Raw genomic sequence first — 26,645 nt, forward strand, 5'->3', positions numbered from 1 at the left:
TGACTGCCATCAATGCTCACACCTGATAGTTCACAGATCCAAGAAGTCACTATTTCTGATCTATGCGCAGCTCTGATAGTTCACAGATCCAAGAAGCCACTATTTCTGATCTATGCTCAGCTACTGATAAAAAGAGGATCTTGCCCTATGTCTACAGTACACCCTCACCCCTATGTTCCTGTTTACCAAGAAGATGTGAGTAGAAAAAATGCACAGGTATCGTACTCAGTTATGGTAAATGACAAGAGAACTTCCCACTGAGGCAGAAGCTGAAAAGAGGATATCTCACTGGGAAAGCAATTTCTGAAGACTGGGGTAAGTATTCTCACTTCCTACCATTCCTAGTCTAGGTCTCGTAAATCCTGAAAGCAAGTACATCTAAGGTCACACATATGGTGACTGCTTCAGGGAGCTTTGTTTTCAGGGCTAGAGACTCCAACTCCAGGCACACAATCATTAAATCACACCCTGTACCTATGCCAGCAGTGTGGTCCTATCTATAGCTTTCCTTTTTATGCCTTATTTCCACACCTACGTTTATTTGTATATTATTTCCATCTGAGAAACAAAGTTTGCAGTAGGGGCTGCTCTCAACTAAATTCAACACTGCTGGCTTTTAAATCAGCATGTTGCTTAAGTAGAATGAAATTTGATTTTTAAGATTATGGCTCTGTGGCATACTGGCTGAGAGTCACCAACATATGACATGAATCGCCATTTGTGTTTCTAGGAGATCCCATTGAAACAATCATACAGACTGCATCTCTCAACAGTGACATTTCATTTCACTTCTAAAAGCACTGTCTTTTAAAGGGAATGATTCGAAAAGTAATATAAAGAAAAGGTTAACTGTATTCAGGTACCAGAATGACTCAGTTCAGATTAATCTCTTGGCACTCCTGGGTTGCTTGTAAGTGCAAATAGACTTTTTCCTTAGCAAGGAAACTGTGAACATACATTACATATCTGCAAGTAAAGAACAGACACATTGAAAACAAAGCAAAACAACTGAGAGACAAAATTAACACCAGGGAATGGAGTTACCTAGAACTGTGATCAAAGCAGTTTGATTCGGATGAGCAGTAGAAGAACAGGTGTAATGTCCACTGTCATTTCTTTCTGCTGCTGAAGCAAACACATACTGGATCCGAATTGCTGAGAAGTTTGCTTGATATTCTAATCCTTCAAAGTAGCTACCCTGTTTCAACAGAGACTCATATTTAATCAGTTGACAGTGCCCAATACAACCAATTATAAAATATGTCTTTTTACCTGCTCAACATCTCTGTTTTCAAAAGATAGCTGTATTCTGAATTTATAATTATGGTGAACAGCTCTGCATCTGATCAGCAATGGTTCCCCGACCTTAAGTAAGAGTTCAGGTAAAGGTGCTGCTTGTCTTTCATTTAAATCTACAAACCAAAACATAGAGATTGAAAGAACCATCACTTTGCCTGGAAAATCTATAGTTAGATCATCAGTTTTTTCTGCTAATGCTGTATAGATATTCATTTTTACATTGTAATAGTAATTATCATAATAATGAAATTAGTAATCTTCATGGATTTAGATTTCTCAAAACAAATTTTGGCATGATTCACAAGATATCTCTAGTGCACAGTGCAGTATAGATCTTAGTTCAGGTTGGGTTTATTAAAAAAAAAAAAGGCAAGCAAACATGAGGGCATATATTAATTAGTAATTATATATAAATACATATGTTTGAGAACACTTCAGAGAGCTTTTCCTTGCACACAGTCCTAAAAGCATGAAAGAAAAAGTCAATACAATATAGCAAATGTAGAAAGGCAAGAAGCTTCTTACAGAGACCACAAAGAGCTATTGGAATTAGGTTTTAAACATGTGACAGAGCAATCATATTCACTCTTAGCTTTATTCCAGTGATTACAAACAAGTATCTTAGACCAGAAATCATGCTCAGATGGGTAGTGCAACTAGCTTCAGCAGCAGGACTGAGCTCACATCCAAGTAAACCTTAGAGGGAAGTTACCTATTGTAAAGAGCCGGGCGCATTCTCTGCCCAGGACATTAACTGCACAGCACCATATGTAAGTTTGAAATAATTCATGTTGCACCATCTGTATGCCATCTAATTCTCCAGTTTCTTCATGCCTTTTATAAGGGCAACTGCAATGACAAGCATAATTATTCATTGACTCATTTGGTTAACCTCAAGCAAATAAATCTGATAAATATCCAAACCATGAGAATATTCAAACAATAGTGGGAAAATTGGGTCTCACATATTGAATAAAAAGGAACTAGGAAAGGTGAAGATAAGAAAATAAAAATGTCACAGTCTAGGCAGAAATGTGGGCTGAAATGACCTGAATATGCTCAGACTGGTTCTTAGACAGGTAATGACGTGATCAAAACCCAGATGAGAGCAAAATCACAGAGGCTGAGCTTTCACACCACATCTCTGATTTCCTGGTTGTGGGAGGTGCTGCAAATCCAGTGGCCATTGTGAGATCCAGACCTGAACTGCCATGCTGCAGAGAAAGGCATTATTGCCCCTGCTAATAGAATAAACTTTGTATATTAAGAGAATGGGAAACATTATTTAGCTCACAAAATCATGATCCCTTGTCTTCTCAGCTCTAATGCTCCTGGTGAAGTTACCAGTGACTGGAAAAAGGGAAACATTGCATCATTTTTAAAAAGGGGTAGAAAGGAAGACCACGGGAACTGCCAACCTGTCAGCCTTACCTCCGGGAAGGCCACAGAACAGAACCTCCTAGAAGTTCTGCTAAGGCACAGGGACGTGATTTGAAACAGTCAGGATGGCTTCACCAAGGGCAGTCCTGCCTGATCAACCTAGTGGTCTTCTGTGATGGAGTGACACAATATCAGTGGACAAGGGAATGGCAGCAGATGCCATCTCTCTGGATTTCTGTAAAGCTGTGTGCATGCTCCCCCCAGCATCCTTGTCTCTAAATTGGAGAGATACAGATTTGAGGGGTGGACTGTTTGGTGAATGGGACTTTGGTTGGAGGGTTGCATTCAGAGGGTAGTGGTCAATGTCTTGGTGTCCACCCGGCCTTCAGAGACAAGCAGTGTCCCTCAGGGCTCTGTCCTGGGACCAGTACTAATATCTTCATCAATGACATAGAGAGTGGGAAGCTTACAGAGGGCACCAAGCTGTGTGGTGCACTTGGCACACATGGGGGATGGGACAGGATGGGATGGCATCCAGGGAGACCTGGAAAAGCTCAAGAGGTGGGCCTGTGGGAAACTCATGAGGTGCAACAATGCCAAGCACAAGGTGCTGCTCCTGTGTCAGGGCAATCCCCAGTATCCAGTCCAGGCTGGGGGATGAACAGAACTTAGTTCTGTTGGGCAGCCCAACTAAGAAGGACTTGGGAGAACTGGTGGAAGACAAGTTGAGCTTGATTGTGCTATGTACACTTGCAGCCCCGAAAACAATCTTATTCTCAGCTGCATCAACAAAAGTGTGGCCAGCAGGTGAAGGGAGACAATTCTGCCCCCCTACTACACTTTCTAGAGGACTGCATCCAGTTCTGGGGCCTTCAATATGAGAAAGATGTGGCCTATTGCAGAGAGTCCAGAGGAGACCACAAAGAAGTTCAGAGGGCTGGAGCACCTCTCCTATGGAGACAGCTGGGATTGGTCAGCCTGGAGAAGTGAAGGCTCTGGGAAGACTTACAGCTTCCTTCCAGTAGTTAAAAAGGATTTATCAGTGAGAACAGGACAAACCCTTTAGCAGGGCCTGTTACAATAGGACAAGGGGTAATGGTTTCAAACTAAAAGAAGGTAAATCTAGACTAGACATAAAGAATATGGGGTTTTTTATTATTATGAGGTTGGAGAAACACTGACACAGGTTGCCAGAGAGGTGGCAAATGCACCATGCTTGGAAGCATTCAGGGCCAAGGCTCTGAGGAACTTGATCTCATTGAAGATGTACTGGCATATTGCAGCACACTTAGACTTTAAAGATAAGCTTTAAAGGTCTTTTCCAATCCGATGTGTTCTATGATTGTAAGATTCAAATTTAAAAACAATGTGATAAACTAGAGGGAAACAAGATGCCTTTGATTTGCTCTTGTGACATCAAAATATGAATTTGGAATAACATTTCTAAGAGCTGACAATTTCTGAAAGAGCACAATAGTCCAAATTTCTAGGAAAAAATGTGTTGCAACACTCCAAAAGTGGATCACGTGGACATAGGTTTTCAATCAGCCCGTGGGTGTGCCAACTAGCAGAGTCCATCTCCAAAAACTCTGCATCAAAAGCTCCTCTTCAGTTATCTCCCCAGCTCAGTAGGCACACTAAGCAGTGTAGAATCATAGAATCATTAAGGTTGGAGAAGACCTCTAAGATTATTGAGTCCAACCATCAACTGCACTCTGCCATGTTCACCACTAAACCATGTCTCCAAATGCCACATTACATGTTTTTTGAAGACTGCCAGGAATGGTGATTCAATTGCTTCCTTTGGCAGCCTGTTACACTGCTTAGCAACCCTATCAATGAAGAAACTTTTCCTAATATACAATCTAAATCTCCCTGGCACGTCTTGAGGTCATTTCCTCTCACGTTGTTCTTTTTCTTCAGAAGATGGCAAACTTTTAGTTTCAACACACATATAAACATATACATACCTCTTCTCAGGTGTTTTGCAGAATATCCATTCCACAGAGGCCTGGGGGTAGCTCTCAGATATGCACTTGATAGAATCTGATTTTTCCCCTTTCCTGAAATAGGGTTTGGCTGGTTTTTCTGATAAAAATCATACAAACGTTTAAGAAAGCTGAAATAATTTTGAAACAATGTTTTGCTCTTTTTGTAGTACATAAAGATACAGAGCTGTGATTTATTTCAGGAGTTTCAACACTGAGGGAGCAGAATATGATTAAGCCCTAGGCATATTGTGGGTTGGTCTCATGAGCTTTTCAGCCTTGATTGCTAAATGCACAGCTTCCCTGTACCAAAGACCTGCCAGGGCATAATCCCGAGACTGATACTGAAAGGGGTTAATTTGCTGTGGTTTCTATTCCTTTCACTGGGCAGGAGCACCTGTGATTTTGAAATAACATCCTAAGCCCATCCTTTGGTGGAGTATCTGTTGAGACTACAAAATCTGTACACAAAATGGGGTTTGCTCAGTCAGATCAGATACACGACTGAGATAGAAAGGGTGATAATGACTTCTGATAACCAGCAAACTTCTCTACCCTGCATCTGTAACCCAGAGGGAAATGATTCCTAGACAATTCCCAGCACCCTCAACCTCTCAGGTACAGACCTGGACTGGGGACAAAAAGTTTAATGTATTAAAACTGCTAAAGGTTTGACTCAAAATGAAAAGCACTGAGTCCAGTTTTAAGCCATCTTTCAATGAAATTGCAGCAGCCACATTTAAAAGTGACATTTTCCTCAGTCATACCTCCACTGCGGGCAAGGTGATGTGCTAAGGTGAAAGTAACACTCATGGTTTTGTCATTTCTTTCCTCATTTATGTCTTATAGGATAGGCCTAAGACGTATTTTTTACCTACAGAGATTCACAAGCAAATTGAAGGATTCATGTCTAGCCTAAAGGTTTTTGTAAGAGATGTAATTATGACATTAAATTCACAGGAGCAAAGAGAAAGCAATCCAAGCAATTGATATGGAATTGTTTCAAACTATTCTTGCTTGCACATGTAATAACACTTTCTACCTCTAAAGCCTAATTGATATCAAGATGGCAATCCTTAGTGAAAGGTTTAATACCTTGTCCCCTCAATGAAGCTGTTAAAATTATGATTGAGGCATGCAGTAAGCTTTCAAATTAAACAAGGAGAGATTGGAGGTGACTTTTCTGACACCAGAGAGAGAAAAAAAGTTAGACAGAAGAAGTACTTTAAAAACAAATAAAGAGGGAAAAGCAAATGTTGATTAGTCACAGTTTATTAAAATCAAGGCAAGTAATAGTGCTTGTTAAACCTGGAAGTGTTCTCTAGTCTTTTAGCTGTTTGGATTGAGGTTTTGCCTTTGAAATTTCTTTTTGCAGTTTTAAATTTTATCTTTAAATTTGTCTCTTTCCAGACAAAGTGTTACAATCTTTCTATTCTGTTAAAAAATCATGTCACCATGTATCTTTATGGGGTTTTTTGAGATGTCTTTGGACACTCCTGGTTAGAAACAGAAGCTTGCACTTTGTTGCAGCTGTTGGCTTTGCATCAGAGATGTCTCTTGTGTGAGCCTTAAGAAAACAAACAAATCCACTCCCACTGGGACCCTTTCAAAAAGTTCACCCTTACAGGTGCTCTGTCATGAGCATTTAACAGCAGCTAAAACCTCAGCTTCTTGGGCATGTTTGTGTTGAGCAGCTGCAGAACTGATAGGATTTGCTTTAAAAGACAGTGAACAAGTCACTGGCACTGAGAAGAGGGACCTTCTCTTTCCCCTTTCCTCAGGGTACCTCTTCCCACCCCCAGAACTGTAAAAGGAAAAGCAGTGAGAGAAGTGAGAGACACAGCAGCGGGCACAAGTGGAAAAGTGCCAGTGGGTCAAAGTGTGACCAGAATATAAAAGGGACATCCTGATCTGGTCCAGATTACAACCCAGCAAGCAACACCAACAATAAACAGGTTAAAATGAAAGCAAACAAATCTAGCCCCCAAGCACTGAAAGCACAAAAAAAGCCATTATCAATTTGTCGTTTTTGACACAGAGGGGAATTTTTTACAGGGGAGAAGAAAGCCTCTGCACATTTACATCTTTATTTGTTCATTTGCATGGTTTATTGACTAGAGAAAGCTGACTCATGTAGTTTGTGCTTCTGACTGCAGCCTCCGAAGACAGCTCCAAGTGCTATGCTAATCTAGGAAGATGCTTGAAGTGCAGCACATGAAAGCTTCAATGCTTTGACTGAACTTGAGCCTCTGCCCTCGAACCCATTGATGGAATGACCCCTTCATGTAGATGTACTTACTTCGGATGAGAACAGGCACAACTACCGTGTAATTGCCAGTTTTACTCATGACCACGAGAGTGTATTTTCCAGCTTGTCCTTCTTTTATTTGGGAAAAAGCCAAAGATGTAATATATCTATGAAACAGAAAGTAAAGTTGTTTTTGTCACGCTTATACGAAGAAGGTAGCATCTAGAACACACAATTAAATATTAGCTCTTTAGCTCTTGCAAAAGCCCTTCAAAGACACTGGTATTCATTGTTTACATAGTGCCCTTCAACCAGAAATACTTCCTTCACATGTCTTCCCAGGCAAGCAGCACATAGGAACTTACAGTCACAGTAGCACATGTTTAATGCTGAGCACTGGGAAGGATGGCCTTCCTGAGCTTGAGGCAGCTCAGGAGCTCCACAGCAAAAAGCTTTACAGTCTCATGCTACAAGTTTTGCATGAGGAGGCAGCCATGCAGTCTCAATTCCAGTCTTTGGCTGTGGGTGTTAGAATGCTGCTGCTGTTCTTGATCTACACTATGATCCTAAAAGTCACACAATTCTTCATGCCTCTGTTTCTTTGACTATAAAATCACAATTTTTCCTCACAAGCATGGCAAAGCTCAAATCCATCAATAAGACTGAGTTGGAGACCTCATGGGCTGGAGACCCCCATGCATGATGCTACACAAATTAAAAGAACAAGCTTATTTTAAAATGTTCTTGGTTTTAAGATTCATGTGTGTACATTGATCTAAATGACAATCAGTAATGTGCTGCTGGGTGACAACAGTTAAGGATTAAGAGACTGAAAGAGATAATGCATAACATGAAATCAAACACAGGCACAGTCACAGACGTCGTTAAATTTGCATTCTAAAAGAAAAGATCTCTTAGAGGGTCTTTGATCCAGTACATCCCTTGACTCACCTATTCTCTGAGTCCAAAGAAAGTTTACAGGCTTTGCTCTTTTTAAAGAACCAAAAGCACAAAGTGATATTTGAAATGCTCATTGTAATTCTTAATTCAATATCTTCAAATACATTGACTTCCACATTTTTAATTGTTTGGTAGATGTTCTCTGTTCCTTGAGAATTCAAGTAACATCCAAGATCTTCAAAACTATTAGAAACCTGCAATGCAAGAGGACAGACTGTTAGGTATTTATTAACAGTTAGCTTTATTTGCACTTTTTTTTGCATTCAAACTTGATTGCAATTCTTTAAGGATGCTCTTTTTTGATTTCTACCATCCAACCCATTAATAAATACGTTGCCTTCTACTGCATGAGGAAACTCTATAGGGTTCCTGTTGAGTTAGTCAGTTCTGTTCCCTAGACAGACACCACAGAACAATCTTAGCCAGAGCCATGGTAATTTCAGTTAGTAATACAGGTTATTCCTTACACTTGATTTTGTTTCCTTTCACTTAGAACCACAGGGAGAAGAACTATAGAACTGAACAGTTCTGTAGTTACAAAACTATAACAAAACCTTTCCTTTTGCAACTTGGATGCAAAGGCAGGGTCAGAATGTTTGGTTTATTTTAGCATCTCACTGCTTGCTGCTTCATCCTCTGGCTAGACTGCTCCTCAACTCCTTGGGGGCTTTACTGGGTAAAGAACATTTGGGCTGGACGCTGTCATATTTTTCATTTCCTCACCCCTGTGTACAGCTAAAGGAGAATTGCAAACAGAAACAGAATCTTCCAGAGTAATTCTGAAAGCCACCAACGGATTAATGTCTCTAAGATTAGCTGCAGCAAAAGGTGGCAAGTAAGTAGCTCCATCTGAAGAGGAGCCATAAATGTCTCCAGTGCTTTGTTGGGTGAATTTTATCCAGTGTAAGTTTATGAAAAGACATGAAAAGATGAGTTCATGGCATCCCCATTTTGTTTGTTTATTTGGTTCTTCTCATGCCTCTCTCCTTTTTCCTTTCTCTTGACCTGAGAAGTAACTAGAAATAACAGCCATATTCTGCCTTGTCAGATACAAGGACAGCACAGCTTCAGCTGCTATGCTTTAATTTGTTATTTGAATTATTGATTTAATTTTTCAGGAATGAAAAAGATTTCATAAGACTTCCTTGAAACAAGAATCCTTATGAAATCTTTTAACCACAGGTCTCAGCTGATTTACAATTCAGTTATATGTCACCTCCACCTGGCTTTCTACCATTTTGAGTCAGAGGAGAAGAAAATAAAATTCTATTCATTGTCCAGCTTTGGTGTCTAAGTCAAGGTTTGGACCTGGCAGGGATTTGTGGTCTTTGGTGGTGGGAATAGGGGGCAGTACATCTTCCCTGTCAGTCCAGCAGCTGTGGCACAAACACACACCATGGCCTTGGCAGTCTCCTCCTAAGGGCACATATCTTCATATATATATTTACACTGATATGTTGCCAGCAATATTCAGGCATGCTGATATAAGACAACATGATGTTAATTTAAAAGCCAGTTTTAGAGAAAACTGGTACTTAACTGTTCACAAAGTATGAATTTTCAGATATATATCCCTCTAACCTTCTGTAGTCATATTTAGCATAACCCTGAAGATTTTGACTGTGACGCCCCCACATTCTAAAGATTTAGGGTGTTATAAGTCCCTGGGAAGGTATTTCTGGAATGGACAGGAACATTTTATAAGCAGCTTGTTCTCTTTTATATCACCTTAGGAGTTACTGATGTCTCTGATGCTCCTGAACTTTCATCCTTCTGGCTGATAAACCCACATGTGATGTCAGATGTATTTTGAGTCATTGTAGAAGTGAAAGCAACTGTTGTCATAACAAAAACTGCAAAACAGAAATAGAAATCATATGCAATAAAGTCTAGATCTCTGCTATGGGACAGTAATTTTAGTTAAAATACAACAAACTGCAGAAATATTACATCTTAAAAAAAAAAAAAGCCAAATTGAATATGCAGACATACAGTATGAATTTTCTAGCTCTGCTTGTTTATTGAAGCTGAGTGGAAGCTCTGTTCGGAGAACCTTTCAAAAGCACAGGCATATCCCACTTTACAAGTATGTCCCATAATACTGCAGAGAAAGTCTAAAGACAAAAGCCATTATGTGTTATAGAGGCTCCTTTAGAAACAACATTATCAAACACAGATGCTCTCTTGCATTTCCCTTTTGCATCCTTATGTTGGAAAGCACCAAACCCTGCAGCAAAGGTCAGTGTTTGCCCACTGTGAGGGGGAGGATGATCATGCACCTTCCTTCCCACAGCAAGGACTGGGGAAATGGAGAACCACCTGCTGTAGGATATCAGGTTTGAAAACATCTAAGGAAGCTGAAGGTGAACCAGTCCATGGGACCTGATGAGATGCATCTGAGACTCCTGAGGGAGCAGGCAGAGGAAGCGGGTAAGCCCCTATCAATCATATTTAAGAAGCTGTGTCAATCCTGTGAAATTCCCACTGACAGGAAAAGGGAAAGCATAAGTCCCCTTTCCAAAGGGGAAAAAAAGAGACCTGGAGAACTACAGGACTGGCAGTCTCGGCGCCTGTCAAGATAATGGAGCAGATCCTCCTGGAAACTATAAGAAGGCACATGGAAAATAAGGTGACTGGTGACAGCCAACATGACCTCACTAAGGACAAATGGCACCTGGTGGCCCTCTCTGATGGGGTTACAGCTTTGGTGTGTGAGGGAAGAGAGACTGACTCCATTTACCTGGGCTCATGCTAAGAACTGGACACTGTCCTGCATGAAACTTTGTGTCTAAACTGGAGAGACATGGATTTGAAAGAGGCACCAATCAGTGGATATGGAATTGGCTGGATGGTCAATGGCTTGATGTCCAAGCAGAGAGCAGTGATGAGTGGTATTCCTGAGGGATTGGAATTGGGACCAAACTAGTTTAACATCTTTATCAATGACATGAACAGTGGGATCAAGTGCACCCTTAGCAAGTTTGCTGATGGCTCCAAGCTATGTGCTGTAGTCAACACACTGGAGAGAAGGGATGCAACCAGAGGGACCTGGGTTGGCTTGAGGGATGAGCCTGTGGGAACTGCATGATGTTCAATAAGGCCAAGTGCAGGGTGCTGCACCTGGGTCAGGGCAAGCACAAGCACAAACAGAGGCTGAATGGAACATGGATTGAGAGCAGCCCTGGGAATAAGGACTCATGAGTGTTGGTGGATGAGAATCTCACCATGAGCTGGCAGTGTAGACTTGCAGCACAAAGAGCCAACTTCATCCTGGGGTGCATAAAAAGCAGTGTGGGCAGAGGTCAAGGAAGGGGATTCTGCCCCTCTGCTCTGCTCTTGTGAGACCCCACTTGGAATGCTGCATTCAGCTCTGGGGTACAGAAGGACATGGAGTCATTGGAGCATGTCCAGAGGAGGGCCACAAAGATTATCAGAGGTCAGGATGACCTCTCCTATGGAGACAGGCTGAGAGATTTGGAGCTGTTTAGCCTGGAGAAGAGAAGGCTCTGGGAAGGCCTTCCAGCACCTTGCAGGCACCTGAAGGGGGCTAGAAGAGAGCTGGAAGGGGAATGTTTTACAAGGGCATGTAGTGATAGCACAAGGAGGAATGTTTAAACTGAAAGAGGACAGGTTGAGATTAAATATTAGGAAGAAATTCCTCACTGGGAGGGTATTGAGGCACTGGATGAGGCTGCCCACAGGAGTTGTGATTGCCTCAAGCAGCAGAAGTCTTTTACCCTTATGCTTAAAGAGTAGCGTGGGAAAGTTTCTGATTCCTCACAGGCATCATCTCTCCAGAATGCTTCCTATAAGTCTTTCTGCACTACTACACCAAACAGAAGCAAGACTGTACAACTGGCTGGGTGAAACATGTCTGATTTCCATTAATTCCCTAAAGTCATCTGTCAGCAGTACAAATAAGCAGTGAATCATAAAATAACATCTTTCTCCTGGCAACCTGAAATATTTCTGCCTTCAGGCCTTCTCTTTTTGTTTTGTTTTCTTTTTTTCCCCCCTCAGCTCCTGGGACAGTTGCACACAAAGCTAGGCGCAGAGTTGAAAGAAGGAAAAAAGGTAAATATATCACAAAGTACTTGAAGGATGAATGCTATGAGTCTCTTTCTGCAGGCAATGAAGGAGCAAAACTGGAAATAGGAAGAAATGAGTAAGAATTGTTGCCATCTCCTCCTTGCCATTTGTGTCTTCTGGAACTGCCTGAGCTCTGAGCTGGCAACACTTTGACAATACTTTGACAACCTCTTCTCCTTGCCAAAGTGTATTAAGGATGAGCCTTTCTCATTCAGGCACCCAACATAAACTGCATTTTGGTTGCCACCTTTCCATAGCATGCACAGGCAATGGTCTGCATTTGCATGTGTCTGAGTAAAACCCTGCATCTCATCCCTAAAAAAGACGAACATGATTTCTTTGTGGAGACATGTATCTCCATCCATTGACTATAAAAATAATAACAGCACTTCTTGAGACAGGGAATGCCAGAGGGCAGCTGAAAGGAGGTATGCATTAAGTATCTACACCAAGCATGCTGAACTCCTTCCATCAGTGCAACTCAGGTTTCTAGCTCCCTCCCTAACCTTTTACCACGTTCTTCTCTGCTCAGCTTTCTCCACTTTGGTTGGTTTTGTTGGCTGATTCTGCTTTCACCCTTTTCAAAGCAGAGACTGTTCACAGCCAAGGATTTAGCTGATGGTAAACCACCAATGTCCTCTGATTTCTAAAACACAGCAGCAGAAACCACCTGAAAATAACACCTCAAAAGCTCAACTCAGTTGGCTTGCTGACCATTCCCTTGCTTTATGTTTCTGATCTGTGAATAATTTAAACTTCTGATTGTACAAGTTCAGCCAGTGTGTACCAATGTGGCATTACTCCACTTTGCTCATGTTGCCTCGTGAGAGGGATTCCTAAGGTCACAGCAGAAAAGGGAAGGGTGTATTTAAACACCAACAGGGAGCAGATTTGCAGCTAAAAGCTGGACAGCTGTAGCAACCAGACTGTGAGTGAGACATGCAAACCAAGTGTCTGGTGAGCTGGAACTGCATCTGTAAAGGGTGGTATGTGAGACTATGCTGGAAGTAGTGAGCACCCTGACACCCTCATGTGTAAGAGGAAATGGGACTCCTTTTCATGTAAACTGCAACAGCTTGCCACTGCTGTGGTGTACCTTTACTCCTGTGAAGGTTTTTGGGGTAAGGAAGGATGTTTTGAACCTGACATGATTCCAGATGCTTTACAGTGAGAAATAAATGAGCAATATGATAGTAAGAAGTGATACTGAGTGGCCTATATTTGTGTACGTCTTGAAGACTTGTGTAGGACAAAATAGAAAATCAGAGCATGAACAAGCCTTTCAAAAAAAGTAAAATCAAGAAAAGAAACATTGGTAAAATGGTAATGCTGTGATTCGCTGTCTTGATCTTTCAGCTTCTACCTGGCTGGTTCAAGGGCTGCTGTTATGGTCTGCACATCAGTCATCCTCCTGAAAATCCAAACTAAGAACTGCAGAGACTAAAAGCACCGGGTAAAGAATATCAAATAAGTAGCATGCATAATCATACTGTCTATTGCTGAACTAGAGTGAAGCTGAAATGAAAAAGAATTACTGCCTCTGAACAATGTTTGTTTATGCCTGCTTTCCATCTTCATTATCTTTTTAAAGGTTATACAAAAATAAAGGCAGTAGGAGAAATCTTGTTCTCACTGCAGTCAGACAAACACCTCGTTGCCATAGACAGAGCCAAGGCTTCATCAAGATGTGTTGACACATACTGGGGAAAACGCCTGTAAAAGGCAAAAAGGGAGATTACGTGCTATGGTGCTGACAAGAAAGGCCTGAATCTACTGGAGAGATACCAAACTAAGAAGCTCTGTTTAAGCTAATTCAGCTATCAGATGAATGCAACTTGCTTTGGAAATTTTATTTTCAAATAGGAAGTGACAAAAGTAGCCTTTGGAAGACTGGGAAAACCACTCTAAAATGTGCTGAAAGTCAGAGTTTACCAGAAAGACAATAACTTGGGGACTGGAGAACTGTGAAAGATGAAAACCTTTCTCTTCATACCAAGGGAAGCACCTTGTATTTGTGTTTTGTTTAGGGTGCTTAATATTTTACATAGCAGTCAGGCCTTTCCTAGACACAGAACAATCTTCCACTCTACTTTACAGCTCAGTAGATTTACATAAAGAAAACTATGATTTGGGTCTTATTTGGCTTCTGACTGTGTCCTCTGGGTGTGACTCTCTGGATCATCTTTCCAAAATTTTCTTCATGGTCAGGGGAGGAAAACTGTTGTTATGTCTGTCATGATTTGCCAGAAAAAATCCTCAAAGTAGTGCCATGGATGAGCTTAATATTCATTCATTCATTAACTCTTTCAAACCCCCACTTTTGCATGTGGTAGCCTTTTTCTCAAATCACCCTCAGAGTGGTGGATCCTGAAGTGAGAAATGTACTCAATACAAACATGCTAAAAATCAGAAGGAGGCAGGACAGGTAAAAAGATCTGATCTCAAATTAATTCCTACCTTTTAACCATATCTCATTTCTGTCATATCAAACTTAACTTTTGTCCTTCCTCACCAGCTTCCTTTCTCAGCATCTTCATCCTTTCAGCTTAAATAACTCCCTTCTCAGGAAAATATGCACCTTGTGAGTTTGTTTGCATATGATGACTAGGCCGGAGGAGTTGCTCCGTGTTTTGGAATATTAACCATGTTAGTACAAGGTTTAACAAGCAAGGTGGGTGACAAGATGCCTCTGCTGCCAGCTCACGCTAATCATGGCCAGCTGTTGTAGCACTGGCTGGGGTATGTCTGGGTCAGGAGCAGTCATTTATCTGGTCTTACCAGTTAATTACAATAAATGTCACGTGAATTGACTCATTCACAGTTCAAGCATGATTTGAGATGGAAAGAAGAGCCTATAGAGTGTGACAGCTCTATGCAGAGGGTTTGGAGGGAAGGGACAAGAATCTCCAGACCTGAACCCCTGAGCAAGACAGCAGCAAGAAGAGTGGAGCAGGGGAGGTCCTGTGGCTTCAGAAAAGTGCTTAGTTCGGGTCTGTGTACCGAGTCAAAAACTAATGATGGGGTCCTGCACTGATACTATACAACACTGATACTACACAACTATACATCCTGGAATGCTACCCTCACCTGCCAGTCCTGTTTGCATTGGCCTGCAGCCCTTCGCGCGGATGTTTTTTCCACCCGTATGTGCCACCACCTCCTTCCCCGTCCCCGGGCTCCTCTCCGATTTCTGCCAGGCGTGCAGGCGCTGCCGCTCCGCGCTGTTCGCCCCGGGCCCGCGTCCGTGCGGGGACCGCGCCCACGGGCCCGCGGCGTGCGGGCGGCAGGGGGCGCTGCATCCCGCGCATCCCGAGCATCCCGAGCATCCCGCGCATCCCGGTGCTCCTGCGGCACTGCCGGCGGATACAGGCGCGGCGCCGACTCCCAGTTCTCCCAGTTCTGGCTCCAGCTGATTGCCGAGGAGATGCTCTGCTTTTTAATATTCTTAGGAAACGAAACGTGACACAGGAGTCTCTTGTAAATTCTTTCATGCCTTACTTAAATCGCTGATGACTGATCTTTTCTTTTCTTTTCTTTTCTTTTCTTTTCTTTTCTTTTCTTTTCTTTTCTTTTCTTTTCTTTTCTTTTCTTTTCTTTTCTTTTCTTTTCTTTTCTTTTCTTTTCTTTTCTCTTCTCTTCTCTTCTCTTCTCTTCTCTTCTCTTCTCTTCTCTTCTCTTCTCTTCTCTTCTCTTCTCTTCTCTTCTCTTTTCTTTTCTTTTCTTTTCTTTTCTTTTCTTTTCTTTTCTTTTCTTTTCTTTTCTTTTCTTTTCTTTTCTTTTCTTTTCTTTTCTTTTCTTTTCTTTTCTTTTCTTTTCTTTTCTTTTCTTTTCTTTTCTTTTCTTTTCTTTTCTTTTCTTTTCTTTTCTTTTCTTTTCTTTTCTTTTCTTTTCTTTTCTTTTTCCCATGAAGTCTCCAACAAGCATTTCCTGTCTTTTTATTGAAAGACGAAAGCTGGAAAACACTTCAAAATGTTAGGGAACAGTCTGCAACACAGGTGTGATGAGGAGCGGCTGAGGGAGTTTAGCCTGGAGGAAAAGAAGGCTCAAGGGAGACCTTATCGCTCTCTACAACTACCTTATAGAACGTGTGCTGAGCTGGGGATCAGCCTCTTCTCCTAGGTAACAAATCAGAGGATGAGAGGAAACGGACTCAAATTACGTCAAGGGAAGTTTAGATTGGATATCAGGAAAATTTTCTTCAAGAAAGTTTGGTCATGTGTTGGAACAGGCTGCCCAGGGAAGTGGTTGCGTCACTATTCTTGGAGATATTTAAAAGACGTGCAGATGAGGCACATTGGGACATGATTTAGTGGTGGACTTGGCAGTGCTGGATTAATGCTTGGACTTAATGATCTTAGAGGTCTTTTCCAATCTAAGTGATTCTATGATTCTCTGATTTTTTTTTTTTTTTTTTTTTTTTTTGGAAAAAAAAATAGAAAAAAGTTTGGGTTTTCTTTTCCTAAGAACAATTTATACTGCAAAACCTTCTTTCTCAGAAGAACACCTTCATGTAGGTTGTGCCCCTGTTTATTATAGTGGTCTCAAAAATGTTTCTTCAGAGGAGATATTAAACTAGAACTTGCTGTCATAGTGAGTAAACCATTTCTATGCATCCAGTCTAAGTCTCAGCAAATGGTTCTGCTGTTTGATAGCATCCATTTTATGCCGTTTCTGTAGTGAAACACACTGCCTCTCCTAAGAAGTTTGCTTCCCTAGTCCTCCCAAATTTAATCTATGCCTTAATCTAAAAGATCTTCTTCAACATATGAGAAACAGAGAAGTTTCCTCAATCTGCCTCAGAAAACTACTGGCAAGACCCACCTACTCCAACAGTATGACACAAGTAACGGGGAAAACTCTGTCCACAAATTCATTTTCTGTATTTTAAATTTTCCTCACCTTTTCATGAACCCTCCATTTTCAGGTCCCAGATGAAAACAGCTGCAAGAAATTTGCTCTTTCCGTTTTTTGGTTTTTTTTTTTTTAATAAATACTTAATAACTTGGTCATTGCTTTTAATTTTTCCTCTGTCATATGTCCTAACAAATTCTGGTACAGATTTCAGCAAGCTTCATCTTTTGGATAAAATTATGCTTTTCAGTGCTAATACCTGCCTTCTTACAGGAGGACAATCAGCAGCCCAGCCTATGGCTCATTGCAGACAACATATAAATTACATCGAGATTTTATCAAAGAATAATTGAGATGGCTGAAGTTTTCAAATAAGGTATCACATGGGGCATGTATTTTACACTCCTCTGTTGGAAAACCAGACCAAAACTTACCCCAAAGAAAAGGTAGCTGTGATTCAGCAGATACTCCTGTTCTTTACTGATTACTTACAGGTAGGTTAGATTCAGTGCCTTTTGCAGCAAAAATCAGCTAACAATGAGAGGAAGTGCAGGTGTATTTTTCACATGATACTATTACATATCCAGTGTTGCTGATTAATTTTGCCATCGACTTTACTGCAGATCAATATCCAAACCATGCCTTGGGTAAGCATTGTGATTTCAGCATTCATTAAGTCAGGGAGAGTAACAGCCTAGTTTGACTGCTCAGGATGGTGCTCACAGGGAGCTCCCTGAAATCCCTGCTGCTTTAGCCACATTTTGGGCCATTCCAACCTCTTGTGATCCAGTTTGCAAAGAATAACTAGGATGGCTTAGGACACCCTTTTTTGGGAAGTGGCTGAAAAGTGGCTGAAAATACAGTGAACCTCAACTACCATGGCATGAGGAAGAGCCTATGTTGTGGCTGGTTCTTCTTCTGCTTCTTGTCCACATCTTCTGCCCCCTCAAGGGAGCTTCTTCTCGGCTCTCACATTACCCTTGCACCCCACTAAGTATGGTGAACAATTAGCCACATTAGGAGGTGTTTTGCCAGCAGACAGAGCTCCTTTGCCTCTAGTCAGCACTGTCAAGGACACATCTGGAGTCCTGTACCAAGCTGTGGGTTCCTCAGTGTAAGAGAGACATGGGCATACTGGAGAAAGTGCAGTGGAATGCCCCAAAGATGATTATGGGACAGGAACATCTCTCCTGTGAGGAAAGGCTGAGAAAACTGGGACTGTTTAGTGCAGGAAGAGAAGGCTCAGAGGCACAACCATCTGAAGGGAGCGTGCAAAGAGGATGGAGCCAGGCTCTTGGTTGTGCCCAGTGGCACAGAGGCAATGAGCACAGACTTTCCCAGCATGTGGGTGGCCAAACATGGACACACATTGCCCAGGGAGGTGGTGGTCTCTACCCTCAGAGGTATTGAAGTGCTACCTGGACAGGATCCTAAGCAGCTGGCTTTAGGCAGCTCTGCTTGAGCAGTGAGGTTGGACCGAATGGTCTCCTTCCTCACTCTGCTGTGACTGTGAACAACCGAACAATTTTGTGGGCAAAGAAGCACAGAGGCCACAGAGGTCTCCCACAAATCAGAAAGTGGCACTGGGCTGTCCTTATCCTTGACTGTTCTCCAGAGGATGTTTGCTCATAGGAATGGCATGTTTGTGCTATTAAGAAGCTGGATAGACAACCCTGAAGTAAGGTAAACAGATCCATCTCATCTAATGACGTAAGTAAGTTTGCTTAAATTTTTTTTTTTAATCTGCTCTGTTAAAATACTCCAGTCTCATTACCCAACACAGTCAAGCACTTCTGACATTAGTGGAATCAATAACTTCTTGCAAGCAAAGGCTACTTTAAGTATCTAAAGGTAAAGTTATGAGCCCTCACATATATTCAAGAAGGAGAAAAAGATCTGCCTGAAACAGAAATGAAAACACAAGATGGCAGATAAAGAACTGATACTCCTTGCCATCCTAGTATGGTAAAACTTCCCTTTTAAATGAAAACAGGTTTCTATAACTGGGTAGATGATATTGTCCTTACTTTCCTGGGAGAGGGAATGAGGAGGGAACACAGAAGCCCTGAGATATGTATTGAGGAAAAATGGACAGAAAGAAGGAGAGTGGGAGAGAACAATTTTGCTGCAAAATAAGAAAAGATAAAAGTAAATCTAAGGTATTTAAAAAAAAATCATAGTTGCTATTTTGAACTAAATATGGTAAAAATTAACAAAATAAATACTAGTTGTTCTTATTTGTCTCATTAGGAAGTTAGGGTTAAAAATAATTGCAATTCCAAAGCAGTTGTACAAATGTAAAATCCAGCATATTCCTTATACAGCATGTAACCATAAATCACTTTTCAAACTAGCCCTTGTATCTGACACATTAGAAATATTATCTACTACCAAAGGAGTAAATACTGTCTTACAACAGTAACAGAGCTAAATATCCAGGAAATAAGCTATCTTTTCTGTCTGTTTGCCCTGCTCATTTTTTTCAGCAGTTTTAAAGGAAGATTTTCAGAAAACCTAAATCAACCCAGTGAGCTAAACCAATTTCTCAGCTGAAATGTGAGTTTCATTTCAAATGAAGTTTCTGATTTTGAGAGACACATTTTCAGAAGCCTGTGAATAAGAGGTGCTCAATGCTATAATATTTTGGGGGTAATTATAGGAGGGGCTCCTGAAGCAGATGCTGCAGCAGGACAGGATGCCCACAGCTCTGCTCTGCTGACAAATTTGCCTCTTCTGAGCAGCCACAGCAGCAGCGCCCACCCAACACTGGGCAGAGGTGAGGGGCAGCCCTGGAAGTCAGGCTGCACTCCAGGCATCTTCCTGCTTCTCAGTAGCTTGGAATATGGGTAACCAGAGGAATTTTCTGAAGAAAAGAAGGGGAAAAGCAAATGGCTCCAAACCTCAAAAGAAACAAAACACCCATAGTTTTAAGTTGCATTTACTTCCACAGGAAAACAATGGTTTTCCTGCACAGTAATTTCACTTTCAGGAATCTTCAGAAGTGATACCTTATCTTCTGATCCATGAAATATATGGTGATGGACGACCATGAGCATGTGGTCTGCTGGGCCCACTACTCTTCCTGAGAGAGCAGACCATGTACTGGCCTCATCCAACATTCACAACCAGCTTGCACCCAAGATTTTGCATGTTTTGGGAAAGAGACAAGATCAAACTTGATTCCCCCTGGGGTGCTCATTGATTTCACCTTCCTGCCAGTGGCAGGGCTCAGTGCCTGAACTTGCTCTGGAATGTTTGTCAGCTGTTTTGTTGGAGAGAAATCAGTGTATTGCTGGGAGCTGAACCGATTGTGCAGGTGGCTGAGTCCCACACATTTCTGGGTTCTCCTCCAAAAGAAGTGTGCTGGCCCATCTCATTTTCCAAGATCTCTGCCATAGGAATGTAATGGACACTTGTATGTTCTGTGAGGGAGTTTTCAATATGAGGGAATACAGGGTATTGCCTTCTAATTTTTGTACAGTCAGACACACCATAATCTAATCTGGATCTTGTTGGGATCTGAGCTTGCAGTCCTTGCTCATATACAATTTCCTCTCATTTGCCAGTCACAGGGAGATCTTAGGCAGCTTCTCACATCTTCATTTCTCTCAGGTGCCCTGAAACTGGGTTTCATGAACATCTCTCAGTAAGAAAGGGGTGTAATTAAAAAAAAAGGGAGCAGGAGTGATTGTCAGTGGAAAACTTTCTCTGATGAGAAAGGCCACTCACTGAAAGTTTCTTTTTACAAAATTCTTCAATCTGTGAAAACATGAAACAACTACTGCCTCTGTTCCCAAGCCCCATCCATGTCTTACCTTATCCACTAATGCAAGGCTAATTTTATGCTAGATAACATTCCCTTTAGCCACAAACTCTTGTTTAGGATGACCAGAAGAATGTAAGATGAGAAACTGGAATAGTGCTTTTAATGTATATAGCTGTATTTACATATATATTGTATAGTATATATTGTTTCCTGAAGTCTTTGGGATTAAATTTCTTGCTGCTGGGGAGCATTTATTTCCAGCAAATAACACAGGCAAGATGCTTGTTCTTTCTTGAAACTTCTGCAGTTCTCAGCTTGTAATTTTAAGACTGACCTGCTGCCTTAAGTCTAAAGATATTGTGGAGATTTTCCGTCAGGTGTTATTATAGTTTAGCTTTTCTTTGCTGGTTAAGTGTTGCTGTTTCTGATGATACTAGTCCATTATACAGATACCATCTGTTGTTTGCACAATTTATTACTCAGTCTTATCTCTAGACAACAGATTCTTAAAGGGAACACAGGTATTTTTAAGAAAGTATATGTAATTCATTAAATGCTTAACATTATTTACATCAAATTTGTTTTTAAGAGTGACCTGTTAGAGACATGTATGGAACTAGCAGTTCCCAGGATTTTTGCTGTCAGCGCTGTCTCTGATGCTTCAGATCCTAGCTGCTTTGTAAAAGCATTTGCATTTTCCCCCCTATAACAGCCTTACGAGATGCAACATTGCCTCCCTGTACACCTTGCCTTGGCTAAATAATATCTCGACAGAAAGAACACCAGTCGTCCTAGAGGATAATCACGTCTTGGGGCTTTCACACCTTTTGCTCTCTCTGCAGAACTGTCTCTTAGCCATGCTGACAGGGGTGTTTGGGCACCATCACATCCCAGATGCTAATAATTTTTGTTTATTTTGGTATGCAGCCTGCTAAAGTAGCAAAGCTCAGTCAAGAAAACACAGAAATCCCTCTTTGACAGGGTTTGCTTAGTAGTATCAGCAGTCATGCAAACCACAAGATCATAAAATATTCATTTTCATTTTTACTCCACCTTCTTTTCAAATAGCTCACGTAGACTTTCAACCATGAATGAATAATATCTAACAATTGCTCTTTGAAGTAAATATTATTGTCTCTGTATATGGAGCTGAAAATGGACCACAGGTTGTTAAAAAAACTTTCTCAGGTATGCATCAGAACTATATCAGTCAGGAGAAAAACATGCACTCAGTCCAGGATTTTGAATCAGCAAGATCATTTTTGATAAGAACGAGCCATTAATTTTAGAGAAAAACAGTTTCAGGCATTTCAGATGGAAGCAAATGCCATTACTTTTTTTTTAACAGTTAATTGTTGGGCTGATTTTCAGTAGAGGAAATCAAGCGTTAAATTCCAAAATTCTTCACTCTAACAGTAAACAAAGATACTGTCTATTTATTAATATCATGCCTTCTTCTATTTAGATCATTATACAACAACAACAAAACCTGATAAGACAATGATGCATCATTATATTTCACTCTACAAAGATATTGTATTCACAGATTATTTATGTGGGAAATTTGAGGTATATTATTTAAAGTGTTCAGGTCAAGCTAGCATTAACAGCAGGAAACACATTTACATCAGAAGAAAGAGAACAAAAAGCCCCTCAGTAATTTAAATACTTTTTGCCTTGAGCATAAAATGTGTTAGATGCAATAAGAGCAAATGCCAGGCTGGGCTAGGAGAGATTAGGGTGATGAGAGGAAGAAGACCATCTCCAGAGGACAGAAGAAAGGTGAGACAGAAAATAAAAGATTCTAAAATAGGTAAAACAAGAGAAAAATAAATCAAAGAAGAAAGAAAAGAAAGAGGTGAAGGAACACAGTGAGAGAGTGGGAAATGGAGACAAAAGGGCCCAAGGAGTGTGATGAGACCTCACCTGTGAGCTGAAATGGAATTCCAGCAGAACAGCCGTGGGGCCAGCTCACTGTCATGGCTGGTGGTGCCCTGCAGTCCCCTGGCCCCACAAGTGAAACTGAGCCTGCAGGTGCATGCAGCCTTAAGGGTGCATGTCACTGCCCACAGTGAAACCACTTCTTCAAAAGAGAGGGCTCAAGACCTGAGCCACAAGGAAACAGCTGTGGAGAAGAGGGGCCTCTCCGGGGGTTGGGGAGCATCTTCCTTCTGTCAGAGGATGCCTCCACCAAGCTGAGCAGTTGCCTCCAATTCAGCTGCTCAATCTTCAGTCCTTTGCTCACACTTACAAAGACCTTTTCTCATTTAAATTTGGTGCAGAAGACTTTTTGCTGTCTCACTTCAACTCTTATTTTTGAAGCAGTTACAATTTTTGTTTCCACACGCTGGCAGTAAGCATAATTTCTATAATTTCTACAAGTCCTGATGAGGGGATGAGCAAGTGTTTTGCCAAGCTAAAGAGCTCAAAAAAAAAAAAAAAAATCCAAGTGAACTTTGTGAAACACCATGGGAATACCCTGCCACATCTGTCAGGGTGGGCTGAGGAAGGTTTCCCATGCTTGTTGAGCACTTGCTCTGCTGGTGACAGAGGACCTGCTGTGGTCACCTCTGAGATTCTGGGGGCTGCCACCCAGGCAGGGAGTGGGCTTGTGGTGTGGTGTTGTGCTTATACCAGGGGGAACAGGGAACTAGCACTGTTTGCAGGAAGGTTCAAAGCGAGTTATACTGTTCTGACGTTGTTACACAGATTGCTTGTCTAGGCAATAAAAATAAAGGCCTCCAGGCTCAGAGGCGAGCCTGTGGAGGCAGCCTGTCCTCAGCCTGTCCCTGCTTGTCACCTTCCTTGGAGCATAGTGCTTCAGCAGCTGCCTCCTCATCGGCTCTAGGTCACTGGTGTGTAAGAGGTGGAACCGGCTCAGGTGTAGCTGGACTTGCTGGTGCCAGCAAGCCCCAATGATTTGTACCAGAACAGGACATTTCAGAGGGGCACAGATCTCCCTACCTTGCACAGCTATGCATCACAGCCACAGAAAGCAGATCCAGTTCTAAGGATTAAGCTGGAGCATCTCCCCTGTGATGCCCCAGGACAGACCGGGGGATTTTTATTATTCGCTTGGCTGTTGTGTTTTATAGATAAAATTATATTTTATTATTCATTCTGTTGTTATTTTTACTAACCAAGGGCTAAGCATTCATTCTGTGATTGTTCAGAACCTGGATAAAAAGAATCCCTAAGCAAATAAGCTCAGTGTTGGTAAAGTGTTCTCAGAAACATCTCAGAGATGATATCTAGATTTTTTTGATAGATTTTTTAGATTTTTTAGATTTTTAGATTTTTTAGATTTTTATTATTGATACCTGGTATCAATAATAAAATATCTTCTGCATTAGGGAAGTCAAAATAAAAATGTAGATGAATCAGAACTAGACAGACATACCATAGCTAAAAGAAGTCACAGAAAACATCCTGAAGGTAACTGCAGGGGCAATGGGGCACAGAAGCCAGCATTGTTCATGGATATGAATGCATGATCTCTCACAAGACTGCCTTAGACACACTGAGTGAGTCAACAGCATTGTACTGTGGAGCTGAACACAAGTTTGTGTGTTTTGCAGTGCAAAGGAAAGAGCTGAAATGATACGAAAACTAGGGAGGAACATATTTGCAAGGATGCAAAAATGATAAAAGGAAGCACAGGATTCCACAGGCATTAAAAAAATCAATGCAAACAGGAAAACACCATGCTGGGCAACAAGCTTTCTAGGCTGGCAGGTTGCCCCTTTCTTTTCCCCAACCCGCAGTGGTACACAGTCCCTCAGCATGAATGAGGTTTTAAGACACCTTGGAAGATCGCCTGGTCCAGTGCTGTACTCAAAATATGATCAGCTAGCACAGGCTGCCCCAGAGCACATCCAGTACAGTTTTAAATACCAACAGGCATGGAGAGTCCAGAACTTTTTCTGGCAATCTATTCAGCACTTAAACCATCTCACAGTGTAAAAATGTTTCCTGATATTCAGAATGAACTTCCCCTGTTTCAGTTTGTGCACATTACATCTGGTCCTGTCACTGGATACCACAGAAATGAGTCTGGCTCCCCCGTCAGATATTTATACACATTGGTAAGGTTCCCCCAAGCCTTCTCTTCTACAGGCTAAACAGTCCCAGCCATTTCACGCCCAATGCCTTACCAGATACCCCAATCCCTTATCATCTTCAGGAAAAAAGGAAGACCTAAGGAACTACACACCAGTGTAGTCAGTGTAGTCAGTCTCAGTATCTATTGAAATCATGGAGCAGATCCCCCTAGAAACTATGCGGAGGCACATGGAAAATAAGGTGACTGGTGACAGCCAACATGACCTCACTAAGGACAAATGGCACCTGGTGGCCCTCTCTGATGGGGTTACAGCTTTGGTGTGTGAAGGAAGAGCAACTGACATCACTTACCCGGGCTCATGCAAAGAATTGGACGCTGTCCTGCATGAAACTTTGTGTCTAAACTGGAGAGACATGAATTTGAAAGAGGCACCAATCAGTGGGCAAGGAATTGGTTGGATGTTTACACTCAAGGAACTGCAGCCAGTGGCTTGATGTCCAAAAGGAGAGCAGTAGTGACGACGGGCATTCCTGAGGGATCAGTTTTGGGACCAAATTGGTTCAACATCTTTATCAATGACATGTTTTGTACTACCCTGTGCCCCTTTCAACCCTACAAAGATATACAGGTTTTGCCCTCAGAAAACAGGGGTAGAGAGTTTGTACTTCTGTTCTGAAAATAACAGACATCTATCCCAGCCACTGAGTGCTCACTGTCAGTGGGGAGGCCTGACAAAGACCTGTCTAAATACTTACATACCTACTAGGCAAGTGGATACTTGTCCTTTGATTTAAAATTGGCACATGACCCTAGTGCTTTGTTTACTCCTCCACCTGATGCATTCAGCACTGGTAGCTGCTAGGATTTCATTGAAGATATTCTGCTTTTTTGTGGTTCACACAAGGAGAAACTACCAATAATAATGAAAATCTTTTGCTGGTGATTTAGTTGATCTAGTATCAGAAATCTTAATGTACATGTCAGGTTTCCAGTGTAAAAGCTTCTGTGAAAGATGCCACCAGCTAGGACAGTTCACATCTACTGGACTAAACCAAAATGTATTTTAAATTGCTCCATATTAACTTACTCCTAAAGGTGTTGGACTGGGGTCAGAAAGGGTTCAGTGAATGTATGATACATGTGTATAAGACAGTAAAGCATTCTTTGAGTGAGCAGAGCTTTTTTCCACCACGAGAAAGAGGTTTCTGTTATCAAGTATTGTATCCAGCTTATGCTGTATCCTGGCTGGCCTTCACTGCAACCAGTAAAGCCTATGCCAGTGGGAGCAGCGACATGGTAAGAAATTCTCTAGCTAAACCATATGATTGGATTACCAGCACAGTGAAACTAGACTTACACTTTAATGCTTGTACTAATACTAATTCTAGCTTAGGGCTAAGCCTCCTCCCCATACATTATTAGTGTAAGTGTTAGCATACATTATTAATGTAGGTGTTAGGAAGAGCATTTCAGGGTCAAATCCTGATTTGTGACTTGATTTGAATTCAAAACTTCACTGAGTTGAAATCAATTTCTTTTTGAACATGAATGGGAGTCTGGTTTGAAGCAACACCTGGTTTCTTCTAGATACTGTTAGTAAGGACAACTGCCCAGTTAGGAAACCATGAGTTCTGCCACAACAGGTCAGTGCATGCAGTACAATATCCTAACTGCCGTATCAGTGATTCTCAAATATTTCAAAGGCAAATAAAAAACTTCCTAATTTTGTGGAATAATATCCTCAAGAGTGGCAATCTCCCTCTGACTTCAGACAGCAGCTGGTATATATATTCTGAAATATCAGCCTGTATTTGAAAAAAATATAAATTATTAGCAATTATGAAGAATTCATAAATGCCAGATTCTTGTCTAATTCATTGTGGACCCTGACCACATCGGGTTTTTTTCCTTGATTATATACTATAATGATAGACTATAGAAGTTAGAATCAGATTACATGAAAACTTTTTTTAGAAGTATTTACTTTGATCTGTAAGGCCA

General features: G+C 41.4%; 1 protein-coding gene across 1 annotated transcript in view; it reads right to left on the reverse strand.

Moving 5' to 3' along the window:
• Positions 1–23,536, reverse strand: part of FLT3 (fms related receptor tyrosine kinase 3) — a 45,683-nt gene extending 22,147 nt beyond the window's left edge. The window contains exons 1-8 of the mRNA XM_063394723.1: positions 22,508–23,536; positions 9,604–9,728; positions 7,867–8,069; positions 6,967–7,082; positions 4,650–4,767; positions 2,012–2,148; positions 1,273–1,412; positions 1,045–1,198 (exon numbers count right to left, since the gene is read on the reverse strand). Coding sequence (XP_063250793.1) covers positions 1,045–1,198; positions 1,273–1,412; positions 2,012–2,148; positions 4,650–4,767; positions 6,967–7,082; positions 7,867–8,069; positions 9,604–9,728; positions 22,508–22,562 — 1,048 coding nt within the window. The 5' untranslated portion in view covers positions 22,563–23,536. The remainder of the gene's footprint in view (positions 1–1,044; positions 1,199–1,272; positions 1,413–2,011; positions 2,149–4,649; positions 4,768–6,966; positions 7,083–7,866; positions 8,070–9,603; positions 9,729–22,507) is intronic.
• Between the last annotated feature and the right edge of the window lie 3,109 nt (positions 23,537–26,645).

The sequence above is a fragment of the Prinia subflava genome, chromosome 3 (genome assembly GCF_021018805.1).
Source record: "Prinia subflava isolate CZ2003 ecotype Zambia chromosome 3, Cam_Psub_1.2, whole genome shotgun sequence".
Taxonomy (NCBI): Eukaryota; Metazoa; Chordata; class Aves; order Passeriformes; family Cisticolidae; genus Prinia; species Prinia subflava.